This window comes from Aotus nancymaae, unplaced genomic scaffold (assembly GCF_030222135.1).
Source record: "Aotus nancymaae isolate 86718 unplaced genomic scaffold, 86718_ANA_hifiasm-v0.15.2.pri h1tg000049l, whole genome shotgun sequence".
Taxonomy (NCBI): domain Eukaryota; kingdom Metazoa; phylum Chordata; class Mammalia; order Primates; family Aotidae; genus Aotus; species Aotus nancymaae.
In genome coordinates, this window is record NW_026988463.1 from 15,038,838 (window position 1) to 15,056,147 (window position 17,310).

Genomic DNA, 17,310 nt, shown 5'->3' on the forward strand with positions numbered 1-17,310 from the left:
TACAGTGGTGCGATCTCAGCTCACTGCAACCTCTGCTTCCCAGGTTCAAGCGATTCTCCTGCCTCAGCCTCTTGAATAGCTGGAACTACAGGTGTGCACCACCATGCCTGGCTAATTTTTGTATTTTTATTAGTAGAGATGGGGTTTCACCATGCTGGCCTGGCTGGTCTTGAACCCCTGGCCTCAAGTGATCTGCCCACCTCAGCCTCCCAGAGTGCTGGAATTACAGGCATGAGCCACTGCGCCTGGTGGAAACACTATTTTATTAAATTGTCCTGGATTCTGTGGCTTCCTGAAGCCTGTGAATTTTGAGAACTGTTTTTCCCTACTTGTTAGGAAGAGAGATTAGCGCACACTGAGACTGCCTCTTTGTTGTAATTAAATAGAAAATCAAAAAGGGAATCTCTTGCTAGCTAAGTCCCCTAAACCGCCTCAGCTTTTCTGGGAAGCCTGGGGGTCGGAGGTTGGGTGTTCTGGGCACCTCCTCTCTGCCTGTTAGCAGAGGTGGGTGGGTGTGACCCTCTGTCATGGCCTCCCTCTCTTGCAAAGGCTGGAGGCTGTTTTCCATCTTGGCCGGGGAGGGGTGAGAAGATGCATCCGGTGTCTGACCCTGTGTCAGGGTATGGCCCCGTGGTAGTAGCCAGACCCCACTCTGTGAGTGTGCAGAAGGTACTGATGTTTTTTCTTACTCCTAGTGTCTGGCATCCTGGGAGCCAACTTGGAGGGGACTCTTCTCTTCTCTCCTGTCTCCTTTCTTCCCCGTTCTGCCACGGTCAACCTGACCATCCACATCATGGACCGTGCCTTCAACCTCCTGGAGGTTAGAGGGGAGCCTTGCTGCAGCCTCCACGGGGCCTCTCCTAGACTTGGGGCCAAAAAATGTCCCAGTCACTTATCTGTCTGTCCATCCATCCCTTGCCTCCATTGTTCAATCCTCCCCTACGCCCTATATCCAGTCATCCACTCACCCACCCATAGATATATACATACAGCTGTCAATTCACCCACATGCCTTCCTCCCTCCCTCCCTCCCTTCCTTCCTCCCTCCATCCCTCCCCCTCCCTCCTTCCTTGCATCCCTCCATCCCTCCATCCATACCTCCTTCCATCCCTCCTTCCATCATCCCTCTCCCTCCTCCCTCCATCCATTCATTCTTTCACCTGCTCATCTGTCCATCCACTCACATCCCTCCCATTCATCTCTCTCATCCATCTGCCCATTTACCCACCCACCCACCCATCATCTATCCATCCATCTGCCCACCCACTCATCATCCATTCACCCATGCACCTATCCTCCAGCCACCTACCCACCCGTCATTCATCCACCCATCACTCATTCATCCATCCACCCACCCACCCATCAGTCACCCACTCCTCATCCATTCACCCATGCACCTATCCTCCATCCACCCACCCACCTGTCATTCATCCACCCATCACTCATTCATCCATCCACCCACCCACCCATCATCTATCCACCCATCTACCCACCCATCCATCTACCCACCTACCCACCCCTTATCCATCTTCCCACCTGTCATTCATCCACCCACCTGTCTATCCCTCCATCTGTTCATTCATTCATCCATCTACCAAAGCACCCATCTATCACCCACCTACCCATCCATCCATTCACTCATTCATCTTTCCACCCACCTACCCATCCATGGACATACCCACCCTCCCATCTGTCTGTGCATCCATCCAGGTAATTTCCCATCCATCTCTCTTTCTACAGACTCACCTACTCATCTATTCATCTGTTCTCCCACTCATTCATCTTTCATCCACCTAGCCATCCATGTCCACCCACATTCCTCCATCAGTCCATTCTCTGAGTCACACATCCATCCATTATCCATCCGTCCACCCACCAGTCATTGCCAAGAGCTGGACTCTGGTGACTTCTCTGCAAACGCTATCAGAGATGTCTGGATGGAAAGAGGGAAGAAAGAATAGATGGAAGAAAGAAGAGGTGTCCATAAGAAAGGAAAAGCAGATGGATGAATAGGAATTAAGGATGGATAGGACAAAGGATAGAAAAGATGGAAGGTGGCCAGGTGCGGTGGCTGACGTCTATAATCCCAGCACTTTGGGAGGCCAAGGCAGGTGGATCACAAAGTCAAAATTTCAAGACCAGCCTGGCCAAGATAGTGAAACCCCGTATCTATTTAAAAAATACAAAACTTATCTGGGCATGGTGGCAGGCACCTGTAATCCCAGCTACTAGGGAGACTGAGGCAGGAGAATTGCTTGAACCTGGGTGGCAGAAGTTGCGGTGAGCTGCGATGGTGCCACTGCACTCCAGCCTTGGGTGATAGAGTGAGAAAAAAAAAAAAAAAAGATGGGTGGATGGATGGGAAGGACAAAAGGGTAGGTGAACAGAGGGGCACATGGATGGGCAGGTGGAAGACAGGAGGGACAGAAGGAAGGATCCATTTATTCACCTATCAAATTTTGAGAACCGCCCCAGGCCAAGTTGGGCAGGCATCTAGTGATTGAGACATGAGTCCTTGCCCTCTTCATGGATCTTTCGAGGGAGACACTCTTTCCAGTCTGAGTATATTGTGTGTGGGGCAGAGGAGGCAGGAAGAAAGTGACATGAGAGTTCAGGGGGGCTTCCCGGAGGTGGTGATATTTGACCCAAGCCTAAAAGAGTCGGCAAGAATTTTTCCTGTGTGGCGTGTACCAAGTAGATACACAGAGTGATGGATTTCCCAAGGTTGTGTCGCTAAACCTGAGTCCAGGTGGGCACTAGGGAGCCTGGAGTGCCCTGCTCAAGCCTTCTGGGTCTGTCATTCATATCCCCAGTCTGACAGCTTGTCATCACCCCTGTGATTGAATTGTTCCTTCCTGAGCCCCTGGCTTCTCTTCTCAGCTTGGTCTCCGGCTGGAAAATGCTGAGGAAATTGCTCGCAGGCTGTTTGGCAGGAAGTCATTCTGGGGTCCGGAAGATGGAAGACAGGCCGAGGCAGAGAAGCCCCCAGGACCAGAACCGGGGCCTGCACCACGGCCAGCCAGTCCCAAGTGTCCAGGAGACAGAGCTAGAAGGATGAGAGACCTTCAGCAGAAGGTAAGGGACGTGGCCACACCCACCCTGCTCCACCAGGCAGGCCCACCCCACTTCATTCTTGGGCTTTTGAACCTGAAACTTGGGTATTTGTGAACTCTGACCCTGCCCACTCCTTACAGAACTAAGTGGTGGCTGGTCCAGATCTGAACAGTCAGCTCGTAGTTGGCTTTATTTGGAAAAACTGTTGATTGAAATCAATCCCGTGCACGGGAAAGTCCCTAAGTTGTAAGTATACAGCTCTCCTGTCCACCATCTCAACATGCCCGTGTCACCAGCATGCAGACCATCTTTAGCCCCTAGCCTCCGCCTTGTCCCCCTGTTCTCGTTAATACCCATCCTTAACCGGGGTACTACTCTTCAGACTTAGGACAGCATCAATGAGTCTACTTTTTAAAAGTCAGTTTTGTTGAGGTCTAATTGGCACACAGTGAACAGTAGTATATGGTTAAGGCGTACAACTGAATACATTCTGACCCATGTACATATTCAAGATATCATCACCATGATAAAGCTTACAAACATACATGTCACCCCAAAAGTCTCTTCCAGATCCTTAGTAATCCCTTCCTCCTGCTTCTCCTTGTCCCCAGAAGCTAGTGAGAGGCTTTCTGTCACTGTAGACTCTCTTTCACTTTCTAGAATATTATGTCTTTTTTTTTTTTCTTTCCTGGGTACAATCTTACTCTGTCACCCAGGCTGGAGTACAGTGGTGTGATCTCGGCTTATTGCAACCTCTGCCTCCCTGCTCAAGCAATCCTCCCACCTCAACTTGCAGAGTAGCTGGGACTATAGGCATGTGCTGTCATGCCTATCTAGTTTTTTTTTAAAAAATGTAGAGGTAGGGTCTCACTATGTTGTCCAGGCTGGTATCAACCTCCTGGGCTCAAGTGGTCCTCCTGCCTTGGCCTCCCAAAGTGCTGGGATTACAAGTGTGAGCCGCTGCACCTGAGCAGCATGTCCTTTTTTAGAAAAGCATATAATGTTTTTTGTTTGGCTTCTTTTAGTCCGCATAATTTTTCTGAGACTCATCCATGCTGTAGGGTATAATGTAGTTTATTTCTTTTTATTGCTAAGTGGTATTCCATCGTATAGATATACCACAGTTTGTTTTTCCATTTACCTGTTGATAGACATTCGAGTTGTTTACAGGGTTTGGCTATTAAAAATCTGCTATGAATTATTTATGTACAAGTCTTTGGGTATGTGCTTTTGTTTCTCTTGAATAATTAGTAGATGTGGCTGGATCATATGGCAGGTGTATGTTTAACTTTTTCTAAAGCTGCTCAACAATTCTCCCAAGTGGTTGTACTATTTTTGCATTCCCACCAGCAGTGTGTGAGAGTTCCAGTTTCTCCACATCCTCACCAACACTTGGTATGGTTAGACTTTTTAATTTTAGCCATTCTAATAGTGTGTAGTAGTATCTCATGGCTTTAATTTGCATTTCCCTAATGACTGATGACATTGATCATCTTTTCACGTGCTCACATGCTGTTGTATATCTTCTTTGGTGAAGTGTATGCACAAATCTTTGGCTCATCTTATTTTGTTGAATTGTTTTCTTCTTATTGAGTTTTGAGAATTCTTTCTATATTCGAGAAATAAGTTGTTGTTTTTTTCTTTTTTTGACTTGGGGTCTGGTTGTGTCATCCAGGCTGGAGTGCAGTGGTGTGATCATACCTCACTGCAACCTTGACCTCCTGGGCTCAAATGGTCTTCCTGCCTCAGCCTCCTGAGTAGCTAGGACTACAGGTAGTGCAACCACACATGGCTAAGTTTTTTTTCTCTTTTTGTAGAGATGGGGTCTCACTCTGTTGCCCAGGCTGGTCTTGAACTCCTGGCCTCAAGTGATCCTCCTGCCTCGGCCTCCCAAAGTGCTGGGATTATAGGTGTGACCCACCACATCTGACCAGAAACAAGTTATTCATCAGATCTGTAACTCGGAAATATTTTCTCCCAGTCTGTGGTGTGTCTTTTTGTTCTCTTAATGGTGTCTTTCAAAAAAATACCAGGAAGTCTTAATTTTGATGAAGTCAGGTTTACTAGTTTCTTTGATGGATAGTGCTTTGGCTGTTATAGCTCAGACATTTTTGCCCGATGGGACGTTAGAGATTCTCATGGGACCTTCTGTAGACCTCTGAGCATGCGCTCTGTGCACTCTATCCTCTCTGCTACCCTGCCCTGCGAAGCCAGCTGCCAGGGGCTCCCCAGACCCCCGGCTCCTCAGCTCAGGGAGTCCCCCGACTCAGCCTCCATTCCCCCTCCCTGCGCCGCAGGGTGGACACTCTCTGGGCAGGAAACTGGGCTCACCTCGCTTGTTTTCATCTCTCGGGGTTCATCATCTTGGGTTGCCTGATGTCTTTGTCTTGGGCCATCTGGGTCCGCAGCTGCTCCATGTGGGAGGTTGAATCCAATCCAATTTGGTTGGCAGTAGAAGTCACATCCAGTTTCTTTTGTAAACATTATATAAATAGAATCATTCACCCTGTATTCTTTTTTAAAGGAGATAAAATTCTCATGTGTAAAAATAAGCATTTTAAAGTGGATGATTGGCTGGGTATACTGGCTCATGCCTGTAATCCCCGAACTTTGGGAGGCCACGATGAGTGGATAAGTTGAGCTCAGGAGTTGGAGACCAGCCTGGTCAACATGGTGAAACCCCGTCTCTACTAAAAATACAAAAAAAAAAAAACACTAGGCATGGTGGTGCATGCCTGTAATCCCAGCTATTTGTGAGGCGGAGGCAGGAGAATCACTTGAGTCTGGGAGGCAGAGGTTGCAGTGAGCCGAGATCGCGTCACTGAACTCCAGCTTGGGTGACAGAGTGAGAATCCATCTCAAAAAAAATAATAAAAATGAAGTGAAAAATTCCGTGGTATTTGGTACATTCACCGTGTCGTGCCACTAGTACCTCTGTCTGGTTCCAGAACATTTTCATCACCTGCAAAGGAGACCCTGTACCCATGAAAGAATCAGTCCCCAGCACCCCCTCCTCCTAGCCTCTCACAGCCACCAGTATGCTTCCTGTCTCTGTGGATTTCCCTAATTTGGATATTTCATACAAATGGAACCATAAAATATGTGACCTTTGTGTCTGACTTCTTTCTCTTAGCCTAGTGTTTTGGAAGTTCACCCCCATTGCAGCATAGCTCAGTACTCCATTCCTGTCTAAGGCCGACTCGTATTTCATGTAAGGCCGGCTGCCTCGCTGAAGAGCCAAATGGACACACTTATCTCTCTGTGCTGTCTCCCCACACCTGCTCCTATCTGGTTTCTCCATGCAGGCTCCACACGCCCACTCCTGCATTCCTCACTCAACCCTTTCAAAATTTAAAAAGGCCGCGGAAGATTTGTCCAATGGCAGTTTAACATTAACCTCCCCAGCAAGTCAGCCTACCAATGAAACTGTCTGCTCTTTGTTTCCCTAACAATCAATCAAATCTCCTTACCAATGAAATTGTCTGCTCTTTGTTTCCCAAGGACCAATCAACTACCTCCACTTCTTATAAAATCCCATGCCCTGAGAAGCCCATTGCGACTTCTCTGGCCCCTTCCCGGACCACAGAACCTCGCCCGGGAGCTGAATAAATTGGATTCTCATTTTTTTACACTGGCCTCAGTTTCCTCATTTTAACTCGGCAATATACCTTACAGCTGGTGCCGAAACCCGGGAGGGGTTGTGAGACCCCCTCCTAAAGGGGAAACCGACTCCTCCACCTGAAGCTGGACCAGGGAGCCACTCCGCCGCAAGGTAAGACTTCTGTTACCCATAGCCTCTCCCGCTGCTTGACTCCGGACTCCCTGTCTGTAACCGCGGCCGCGTCAGGGACTCCTCTCTGCCGTGGGCCCAGGGCCCCGGCTCTGTTCAGCTGAGGGCCCAGGGCTCCAGCTCCGCCTCGAGGACCTGAGTGTAGAGGAGACGTCCCTACGCTCTTGTCTTCCCCCCGTAAGGGGTCTGCGGAGGGTCAGGAACCTGAGGGAGACGTCCCCTTCTTCCTGAACCCTCTCTGGTGTCCGGTAGTGTCGTCCAGGACGCCTACCGGTCATCTCTGCGGCAGCGGGAGAGACTCGGGTAACCAGAAGCCCTGTTTACTCCTCCAGGCCCTTAAGGCCTGGGTTAGACCTTGGCTCCTAACCCCAAAACTCGCCCTTTGGCAAGTCAGCTCCCGTTTAAATATTTTCAGTTTCTCTTTCTGTTTCTCCTTCTGTTTCTGAGTGAGTGTGTGAGTGAGTTTTTTCCCTTCCAGTAAAATTGTATCCTGCTTTGCAGGTTTTATAAGTTTACAAATTCTTGTATTCTTGTTCTCTATTGCTAATAACTGTAAGTTTCTACAGTGAAGGTCATAAAAAATGCCCAAGCAGGCAGGACTCTAGCTTTCTAAACACTGTATCAAAAAGAAATAGATAAGGCCTGTGCTAAAATCCTTGAGCTCTACAGATAGCAAACATCTGGGTCACATAGCAACTATCACATGTAAGCCTAAGTTAAGTACCTATTACTGCTTAATGAATTGCCTTTGTTCTATGCCTGCAAACTTGTTTTAGTGCCACTGTGTACTTCATGTATAAAAAGCCAAGCCCTGTCTTTGTTAAGTGCTTAATATTAAAATGCTAATCTGCTAAGCCGGTAGCCACCTTAATAAAATCCTCTTGTTTCACAAAAAAAAAAAAAAAAAAAAAAAAAAAAAAAAAAGAAAAAGAAAAAATCATGGGTAACCAAAAATCCCACCCAAACCCTAAGTCACCACTGGAATGCCTAGTTCTAAACCTACCCAAGCTGGGCCTCTCTATAAAAAACAAAAGGCTACTCTTCCTCTCCACCGTAGCCTGGCCACAGTATCCGCTAAACAACCAGTCCAAGTGGCCTCCAGAGGGCACACTTAACTTTAATGTCCTCACTAATTTAAACAATTTTTGCCAAAGGAACAGCAAGTAGGCCGAGGTTCCCTACATCCAAGCATTCTAGTATAAAATATGAAAAACTCCCACACGAGACCTGGTAAACTTAGCATTTAAACTTTTTAATGGCCGAGAGGAAAAGGCTAAAGCCGTTCCCCAGGCTCATTTACAGCAACAGGTAAGCCTCCAAACCCAAGCTTTCGTAGCAGCCCTAAGGCCGGCAGCACGCCCAGCATCTGGTGGAGAAAACTCCTCCAAGTTCCTCCAAAAAGGTCCCCTAGAACCCACCCAGACTGCTTCAAAGGTCCCTCCAGGCCCTGCTTCAAATGTGCCCAAGAGGGACACTGGGCCCGGCAGTGCCCCTGTCCACGTCCACCTCCCGGACCCTGTCCAATCTGCAAATAAACTGGACACTAGAAGGTAGACTGCCCATTCTGGACTATAGGCTCACCCCCTGCATCTCCATGTGAGGGGCAGGCCAGTCCAAAGGATGCAGTCCCTTCACTTGAACTCCTTGGCCTCATGAATAATTAACGCAACCCGGACTCGAAGACCCCCATCACCCTTGCTGAGCCCAGGGCGCTACGAAGAGCGGGTAAGTCCATTTCCTTCTTAATGGACATGGGGGTTTCCTATTCTGTATTGCCTTCCTATTCAGAGCCTAGTACACCTTCTCAGGTCTCGGTTGTGGGAATTAACAGGAAGCCCTCCTGTCCCAACCAGACCCATCCTCTAACTTGTTACCTGGAGGGACATCCATTCACCCCTTTTCTCACTCTTTTCTAATCATACCCTCATGCCCAGTTCCCCTATTAAAATATTCTCCAAACTGTGGGGGCCACTCTCCAACTTACTGGCCCCCATACTCAAACCCATCACCCACTCACCTCTTACTGCCCCTCCTAACTGACCCTATGCCCGGGCTCAACCCCTTATCTCAACCCCCTATCCCTCCTAATATAGTTAATCCCTTAGTATGGAATATCTCTAAGCCTGTAGTGGCCAGACATCACACGCCAGCTAAAATACTTCTTAAAAATGCTACCAACTTTCCCTCACATCCTCAGTTTCCCATCTCAAAAACCCACCGCCAGGGCCTAAAGCCTATTATCACCTAACTCCTGGCACAGGGACTCCTTATTCCTACCAGTTCCCCTTGCAACACTCCTATCTTGCCAGTCCAAAAGCCGTGAGGCTTTCACCTGGTTCAGGACCTGCGCCTTATCAATGAGGCAGTAATTCCCCTCCACCCTGTAGTTCCCAATCCATACACACTATTATCGAACATTCCCTCCACTACTCATTTTACAGTCCTTAACCTCAAGAATGCTTTCTTTACCATTCCTCTTCACCCTAAGTCCTATTTCCTCTTTGCCTTTACTTAGACCAATCCAGACACTAACCTCTCACAGCAGTTAACCTGGACGGTCCTGCCCCAGGGCTTTAGAGACAGCCCTCACATATTTAAACAAGCATTAGCAGCTGACCTAACCTCTTGCCCCCCCTCAGCCTAGTCTTCTCTTACAGTACGTGGACAACCTGCTGCTTTGCAGCCCTTCCCTCTCCATGTCACGACAGCATACTGACGCTCTCTTTAATTTCCTTGGGTCTAGGGAATACCGGATTTCCCCCTCCAAAGCACAGCTGTTGGTCACCTCAGTAATCTATTTAAGTATTCACCTTACTCCCCAAACTAAGGGCTTAAAAACAGTCAAAAGGCACTACTTGCACTGCAGCCCCCCAAAACAGCTAACAAAATCCTCTCCTTTCTAAAATTTGTGGGGTTTTTCATCACTAAATTCCTAACTTCGCTACTCTAGCTAAGCCCTTGTATGCGGCAGCCAAAAATACCCCCAGGGAACATGGCTAATATTCCAGTCCTATACCTGCATTGTCCCTAAAGTTATAAAACAACTTGGCTCTGTAAGCCATACAATCCTAAAAATAAAGCCACCCTAACTAACCAAATCAAACCCTCAAATAACACCTCTCATCCTTTCTCATAGTTAACTCTAGTACAGCAGGGAGCCAACATGCTAAACTTAATCAAAACCGTAAACTTCACTCACTGCTTTTTATGTGCCTCTCTTAACACCTCCCCTTTAGCCGCAGTTCCCCTCCAAACGGGATTAACCCTATCACAAAAGTCCACAAGACCTGAAACCACTTTAATGGGAATCCCCTTGTTTAAAATACACTCCCACTCTCTTTCTCTATGTTATGGGACACCTACCAACCATAGCCTTAAGTGCAACACCACAGTAAATATAAACTCTTCCTTTCATGCGCCTCAAGGGGGGTACTTTTAGTGTAATGGAACCCTAACCAAAATTATCAAAACCTCCTCCCCATTCCCCTGTGTGCCCGTCACCCTAGTCCCACAACTAGAGGTGTATAGGCAAGCTAAATTTCTATCCCTCCTTCCATCTTCCCCTCAGGGCCGAAACAAACGAGCTGTCTTCCTCCCCATAGTAGTTGGCCTCTCCCTAGCCTCCTCTTTAGCAGCTGCTGGAATTGGAGGCGGCGCCTTAGGCTACAGTATCACTTCAGCTGCTCAACTAGAAAACAAACTCCATGTGGCCATTGAAACATCAGCTGCCTCTCTGGCCTCTCTTCAGCAACAAATTACGTCACTAGCCCAGGTAACTCTCCAAAACCGACAGGCCCTAGACCTACTAATGGCGGAGAAAGGAGGTACCTGTCTGTTTCTCCAGGAACAGTGTTGCTATTACATCAGTGAAACAGGCCTAGTAGAAGAAAATGTCAATACTCTCTATCGCCTCAAGGAAAACCTCTGAGGAACGCCAAGTGCGCCAAACTTTCCTCTTAACTGGTGGCAATCTCCCATATTCACCTGGCTAGCTCCTGTTGTCATTCCCCTAATCATGGTTTGTCTTCTACTAATGCTGGTCCCATTCTTTCTTAGGTTTTTACAAGTTCGCATAAAAGAAATTTCCAGGGTGGCAATAAATCAAATGCTACTTCACCCCTACGTCCAACTCCCAACTGAGGCACCGGCCAACTGACCCCCCCCGACTCCGCCCCTGTTCAGCAGGAAGTAGCCAGAAAGAAGCAACGTCCTATATCATCAAAAAGGTCGGAATGTAAGGCCGGCTGCCTCGCTGAAGAGCCAAATGGACACACTTATCTCTCTGTGCTGTCTCCCCACACCTGCTCCTATCTGGTTTCTCCATGCAGGCTCCACACGCCCACTCCTGCATTCCTCACTCAACCCTTTCAAAATTTAAAAAGGCCGCGGAAGATTTGTCCAATGGCAGTTTAACATTAACCTCCCCAGCAAGTCAGCCTACCAATGAAACTGTCTGCTCTTTGTTTCCCTAACAATCAATCAAATCTCCTTACCAATGAAATTGTCTGCTCTTTGTTTCCCAAGGACCAATCAACTACCTCCACTTCTTATAAAATCCCATGCCCTGAGAAGCCCATTGCGACTTCTCTGGCCCCTTCCCGGACCACAGAACCTCGCCCGGGAGCTGAATAAATTGGATTCTCATTTTTTTACACTGGCCTCAGTTTCCTCATTTTAACTCGGCAATATACCTTACATTTCACAGTGCAGGGATGTGTCACGTGTGTTCATCCCTTCGTTCAACATTCGGGTTGTTTCTGCTGTTCAGTGACTGTGAATAGTGCTGCTCCTGTACTCCTTTTTGTGCCTGACTTCTTTGGTTTAAAATTGGTGAGATTTCTCCATACTGCAGTGTGTACTTATAATTCGTTCATTTTCATAGCTGCGTAGTGTTCCATTGTGTGACCATACAACAATTTGTGTGTCCATGAGTTGCTGGCTATTACAGACAGTGCTACAAAGACTCTTAGGTCTTAGGGAATGTATGTATTCATACCTGTCGGGCGTATACACCTAGGAGTGAAATTGCTTAATCTTAAGGTGTATACATCTTTTCTGCTTTTTCTCTTACCATCTTTTGAGTATTTTCTTACTAGAAGCTCGCCATATGCAGGTATGTTAATATTCTATGGGTGGGGACCACAGTTGACATAATCATTTTCCCATCAATGAACTTTTAGATTATTGGCAACATTTTGCTCTTATAAAGTGTCACTGCCATGTACATCTGATGGTGACCAAGGTGGATGGCTGGGGCATTGGTTCACTTGCTCACATGTTTCCTAACCACCAAGTGTAAACCCAGGCCTGAGCAGGACAGTAATCCCTGCTGTTAAAAGCATCTTGGACTAGAGCTGGGGGCGGCAAGAGGCTTGAAGGAGGGAGGTGGGCTAGGTACAGACAGGTTTTCTTAGAGTGCACAATCCCCTTGTTCTGTTGTTTTCTCACTTTTCCTGGAGACTCACATCCAGAGAAATACTCTGCATGAGCACAGTGATGAACGGCAGCAGATATTTGGCCTCAGTGCTGCAGAGACAATAGGGAGTGGTGGGGACTGTGGCAGACAGAGGAAGCCCATGCTCAGCTAAAGTGGCAGCCCCTGCTCAGCTCCGGCTCCTTGTTGCCCCTTGTTGTGGGGAGGGTGGGCCGCCCAATGTTTTTCTTTATAGAGAAGCCAGAGAGCTGAGTTTTACATAAGATCTTCCACTTTTGTTTAAAATTTCCCAAGTTACAAATTCAACTTATAAAAAATGTACGTGGCATGAACAACAATCAAAGACTGAAAAAGTGTCATAAACCAGAGACCAGGGAGACACGGCAACTCTATGCCGTGGGGTTTGCTGGATTGGATCTTGGGATGGAGAGAGGACATTAGTGGGAACACTGGTGAAATGTAAATGGCCCCTGGGGTTTAGTTACTAGAAACATAGCAACTTTGGTTGGTTAGTTTGCATCATGCATCCTGGTGATGGAAGATGCTGACCACGCAGAAACCGGAGAAGGGTGCATGGGAACTCTCTGTACCTTCTTCGCAGGTTATCTTTGTTTTCCTTTTTTTCGGAGACAGGGTCTTGCTCTGTCTGTTGCCCCGGCTGGAGTGCCGTGGCACGATCACAGTTCTCTGCAGCCTTGAACTCCTGAGCTTAAGTGATCCTCCACCTCAGCTTCCCAAGCATCTGGGAGGACAGGCGGGTGCCACCATACCCCGCTATTATTTTTAATTATTTTTTATTTTGTAGAGACAGGGTCTCAAAATGCTCTCCAGGCTCATTGTAAACTCCTGGCCTCAAACGATCCTCCTGTCTCACCCTCCCAAAGTGCTGGGAATAGAGGCATGAGCTACCACGCCCAACCAGTTTTCATCTTTTCCATAAATCTAAAATTACGCTAAAGTAGAACATTTATGAAAACATACACACACTCTCTCGGCGTTGGGCACTACTGTGCAAGTCAGAGAAATCACACCTGGGGTTGGGATTTCGTTCATGCTCTAGGAGCTAGTTTTGCAAGCCTCATCTGGATCCCACAAGTTTTTGATCTTGCTCACCAGCCACCCCTTCCCCCTCCCAAAGTACAGGCGCTTTGCCCTGTGTATTAGTTCGTTTTCACAGTGCTGATAAAGACATACCTGAGACTGGGCAATTGACAAAAGAGAGAGATTAAATGCATTTACAGTTCCAACCGCCTGGGGTGGCCTCAAAATCATGGCGGAAGGCAAGGAGGGGAAGTCACGTCTTACATGGATGACAGCAGGCAAAGGAAGAGAGAGCTTGTGCAGAGTGACAGCCCCATTCACTGGCACTGGAACAGTATGGGAAAGACCCACCCCCATAATCCTACCCCTGGGCCCCTCTCCCAGCCTGTGGGAATTACAGGAGCTTAAAAAGAGATTTGGGTGGGGACGCAGCCAACCGTATCACCCTGCTAATCCTGACCCTGTTCTTTGTGACCTGTCTTGGCTCTCCCGCAGGTGACCCAGAGGCGGGGGGTCCAGCAGCCTCTGCGATGCGAGCTGAGCATGAAGGTGTTGGGGCAGGAGCTGAGTTTTGTGAACTGTGGGGCCACAGGGAGTCACGTGAAGCACTGGTCCCTGAGCCTGGCAGAGCTCGCCATCAAGCTCCTGAAGGTAGCTCCTGCTGGCCCCTGCCCTCGAAATCTGCACTGTGACACTTTGGCAAAGTACTTAAGGGCATGAAATTTGGAGCCAGGCTGTTGAAGGTTAAATCCCAGCTCTATTGCATACCTCCTTGAATCTACTGATTCGCTTACCATGGCCTTAGTTTCTGCATCTGTGAAATGGGGCTAATAAATAAAAAATCACAAAATAGCTGCCTGGGCGAGGTGGCTCACGCCTATAATCCCAACATTTTGGGAGGCTGGGACCGGTGGATCACCTGAGGTCGGGAGTTCAAGACCAGCCTTGCCAACATGGCAAAACCCCATCTGTACTAAAAATACAAAAATTAGCTGGGTACGGTGGCAGACGTTTGTAGTCCCAGCTGCTTGGGAGGTGGAGGCAGGAGAATTGCTTGAACCCGGGAGGCAGCGGTTGCAGCCAGCTAAGATTGCATCACTGCACTCCAGCCTGGGCAACAGAACGACTCCATCTCAAAACAAAACAAAACAAAAAATGCAAAATATCCATTCATAGAGCAATTGTGTTAAAGGAGCTAATATGGTGAAAATCCAGCAGGGTTCCAGCTTGCCTGGTCTATACTGACTGCCTGCAACCTTACACAGGATCCACGCTCCTCCCCACCTACTGAGCCTGACCCGTAACCTTTTCTCATGAGCAAACTGCCCGGGTTCAAACCTAGCTCCATCCCTTTCTAGTTACAGGGCCTTGGTGGGCCATTTATTTTTGTGACCTCAGTTTCCTCATCTGGAAACTGGGATTACGTGCCCGTTGAGGACAAAAGAAATCTCTTGTGCTCAGTACTCAGAGGGTGCCTGGCTCACAGCAGGGGTGGCCACGTGCCCCGTGATGGTTTCTTTCTCTCTCTTCCCTCCCTTCCCTTCCCCTCCCCTCCCTTTTTCTCCCTTCCCTTCCCCTCCCTTTCCCTCCCCTCCCCTCCCATCCCATCCCTTCCTCTCCCGTCCCCTCCCTTCCCTTCCGCTCCCCTCACCTCCCTTTCTCTTCACCTCTCCTCCCTTCCCCTCTCCTCCCCTCCCTTCCTTTCCTTTTTTCTTCTCTCTCTCTCTTTTTTTTTTTTTTTTTTTGATGGAGTCTTACTCTGTTTCCAGGGCTGGAGTGCAGTGGCGTGATCTTGGCTCAACTGCAACTGTCATCTCCCGGGTTCAATCCATTCTCATGCCTCAGCCTCCTGAGTAGTTGGCATTACTGGCACGTGCCACCACGCCAGCTAATTTTTGTATTTTCAGTCAAGATGGGGTTTTCCCCTGTTGGCCAGGCTGGTCTCCAACTCCTGGGCTTAAGTGATCCACCTGCCTTGGCCTCCCAAAGTGCTGGGATTACAGGTGTGAGCCACTGCACCCGGCCCCGCTTATGGTTTCTTGGCTGCAGGGGCAAGAGGTCCAGATTAACCGGAGGCTGAGCCTGGCCGCAGAGGAGCTGGTCTTTCCCACGGTGTCTGGCCTCCCTGCTCGGCTGACCCTAAACGCCTCGGCCGCCATCAGCATCCGGGTCCGAGGAATCGCCGACTTCCAGCAGCGCTCGGATTTCTCTGTGAATGGTTATGTAAAGCCCAGGTAGCTGGCTCCTGGGACCTGGCTCAGGTTAGGGGGTGGGATCCCACTCCTACAGAGGGCTGCAGCGACCTGGGGGATGCAGGGGACATCCACACAGTCCAAGGGGATCCCTATTCTGCAGACCACCTGTGCCGAGAGACTGTGTGTAGAGATGCTGGGTGGTTAGATCCACTTTACAGATGAGAAGACTGAGGCTCAGAGAGGTCCTGTCTCGCGTTCAAGGTTACACCGCAGTGCAAGGCGGCTGGTATTCTGATCTAATGCCACAACTCTATACCCTTCCATCCACCCCACCCAGAAGGGAGGAGAGGAGCTAGCCTTGAGTTCACTGACCTGGTGCGACCCCCTCCTGACCCAGCAAGGCTGGTGCTTCTTACTCCCACCACCAGATGAGGAAACCAAGGTTCAAGGCGAGGATGCCAACAGCCTGGGGCACATGGCACCAGAGCGCCCGAGTGGAATGTGTGCAATTATTGGGTCTGATTCCAGAACCTGTCGCGGCACTGCTGAGCATCTGTCCCCAGCCACTCAGCTGAGCTGTCCTGGGGTCCTGGGTCTGACATGGGGAATGTGGACGCCCTAGGCTGGGTGCTCTGTGGGGTGAAGAGCCTGGGCTGAGACTTAGCTGGGATTCAGGTGTTCCAGCCGCATGCTTTTCCCAGTCGTGGAACTCAGGCAGGTGCTCTCACCGCTCTGAGCCTCAGTTTCCCCATCTGTAAGAGGGATGAGTGCAGGTGAGGACTGGAAAGTGCTTGGTGCACGTAAAGCCTGTGGGTGGGGTGGTGGTGGTGGAGGGGGCTGCTGTGGCTCAGAACTTCAGGGGGCAGCTAGGGGCGGTGGGTGGGGTCTGTGTCTCCAGGGCCCTCAAGATGCAGCTGGTACGTGCCTGTCCCTCAGTGCCCTGCTCCAGATCTCAGCTCAGATGGGCACAACGGGAGCCTTGGGGCAGGCTGGGCTGAGGTGGGTGACCAGTGTCCGCGGCGCCGCCAGCCTGGATGGAGGGATCCAGCTGCAGAAGGGCCGGGACTTCAAGGTGCATCTGAACACGCCCGAGGAGGCTGTGGAGCTGCTCAGCTTCAGGTGGGCGCCCTGTGCCAGCGGGCAGGGAACCATGAGCACGAGGGTGCATGTGAGCGTGTGTGAGTGTGTGCGTGAGTGATCACATGTCTGTGTGTGCGCATGGAGGTGTGCATGGTGTGGATGTGACATTAGCATGCATGTGTGTTACAGTGTGTGCCCATGAGCCTGGATCTGTGAGCACACGTGATCAGGCATATGAGAGAGAGTGTACGAGCTGCTGTGTGCATGAGGGTGTGTCTGTGTGTTGGTGAGTGTGTCAGTGAGCAGCTTTGTGGGAGTGGAGGTGTCTCGTGTCTATGAGCATTTGTGGGAGTGCGTGTGTGTCCACGAGTGTACATGTCTGTGACTAAAGGGTGGATGCGTCTATGATAGGGAATGTGGGCAGCCGAGGGGTGAGAGCTGGAGAACTTTCAGACCCTCAGCTCTTTCCTGGGGTCCCTCTGGGGCATGCTTGTCTTTGACACCTAGGGAGGTGACTTTTAAGGACAATTTCAGAGGGAGTGAGAGTGAGTACAGGCTGCCCCACCTACCTGCATCCTTTGCCTCGTCCTGCCCTATGGTGACTCTGCCCACCTTCTTCCTCCCTCCTCCCTCCTTCCCCTGTTCCCTGCCCCTCACTCACTGTCCACCTCCATCCTGACACCCCCCCAGCCAGCCTTCTTTCCATACTCCTAAAT

The 17,310-nt window shown here is 49.5% G+C and overlaps 1 protein-coding gene across 1 annotated transcript in view; it reads left to right on the top strand.

The window, feature by feature from the left end:
* Positions 1-17,310, top strand: part of LOC110568750 (uncharacterized) — a 164,775-nt gene that overhangs the window by 41,587 nt on the left and 105,878 nt on the right. The window contains exons 15-19 of the mRNA XM_064362875.1: positions 696-820; positions 2,881-3,075; positions 13,815-13,970; positions 15,369-15,553; positions 16,451-16,633. Coding sequence (XP_064218945.1) covers positions 696-820; positions 2,881-3,075; positions 13,815-13,970; positions 15,369-15,553; positions 16,451-16,633 — 844 coding nt within the window. The remainder of the gene's footprint in view (positions 1-695; positions 821-2,880; positions 3,076-13,814; positions 13,971-15,368; positions 15,554-16,450; positions 16,634-17,310) is intronic.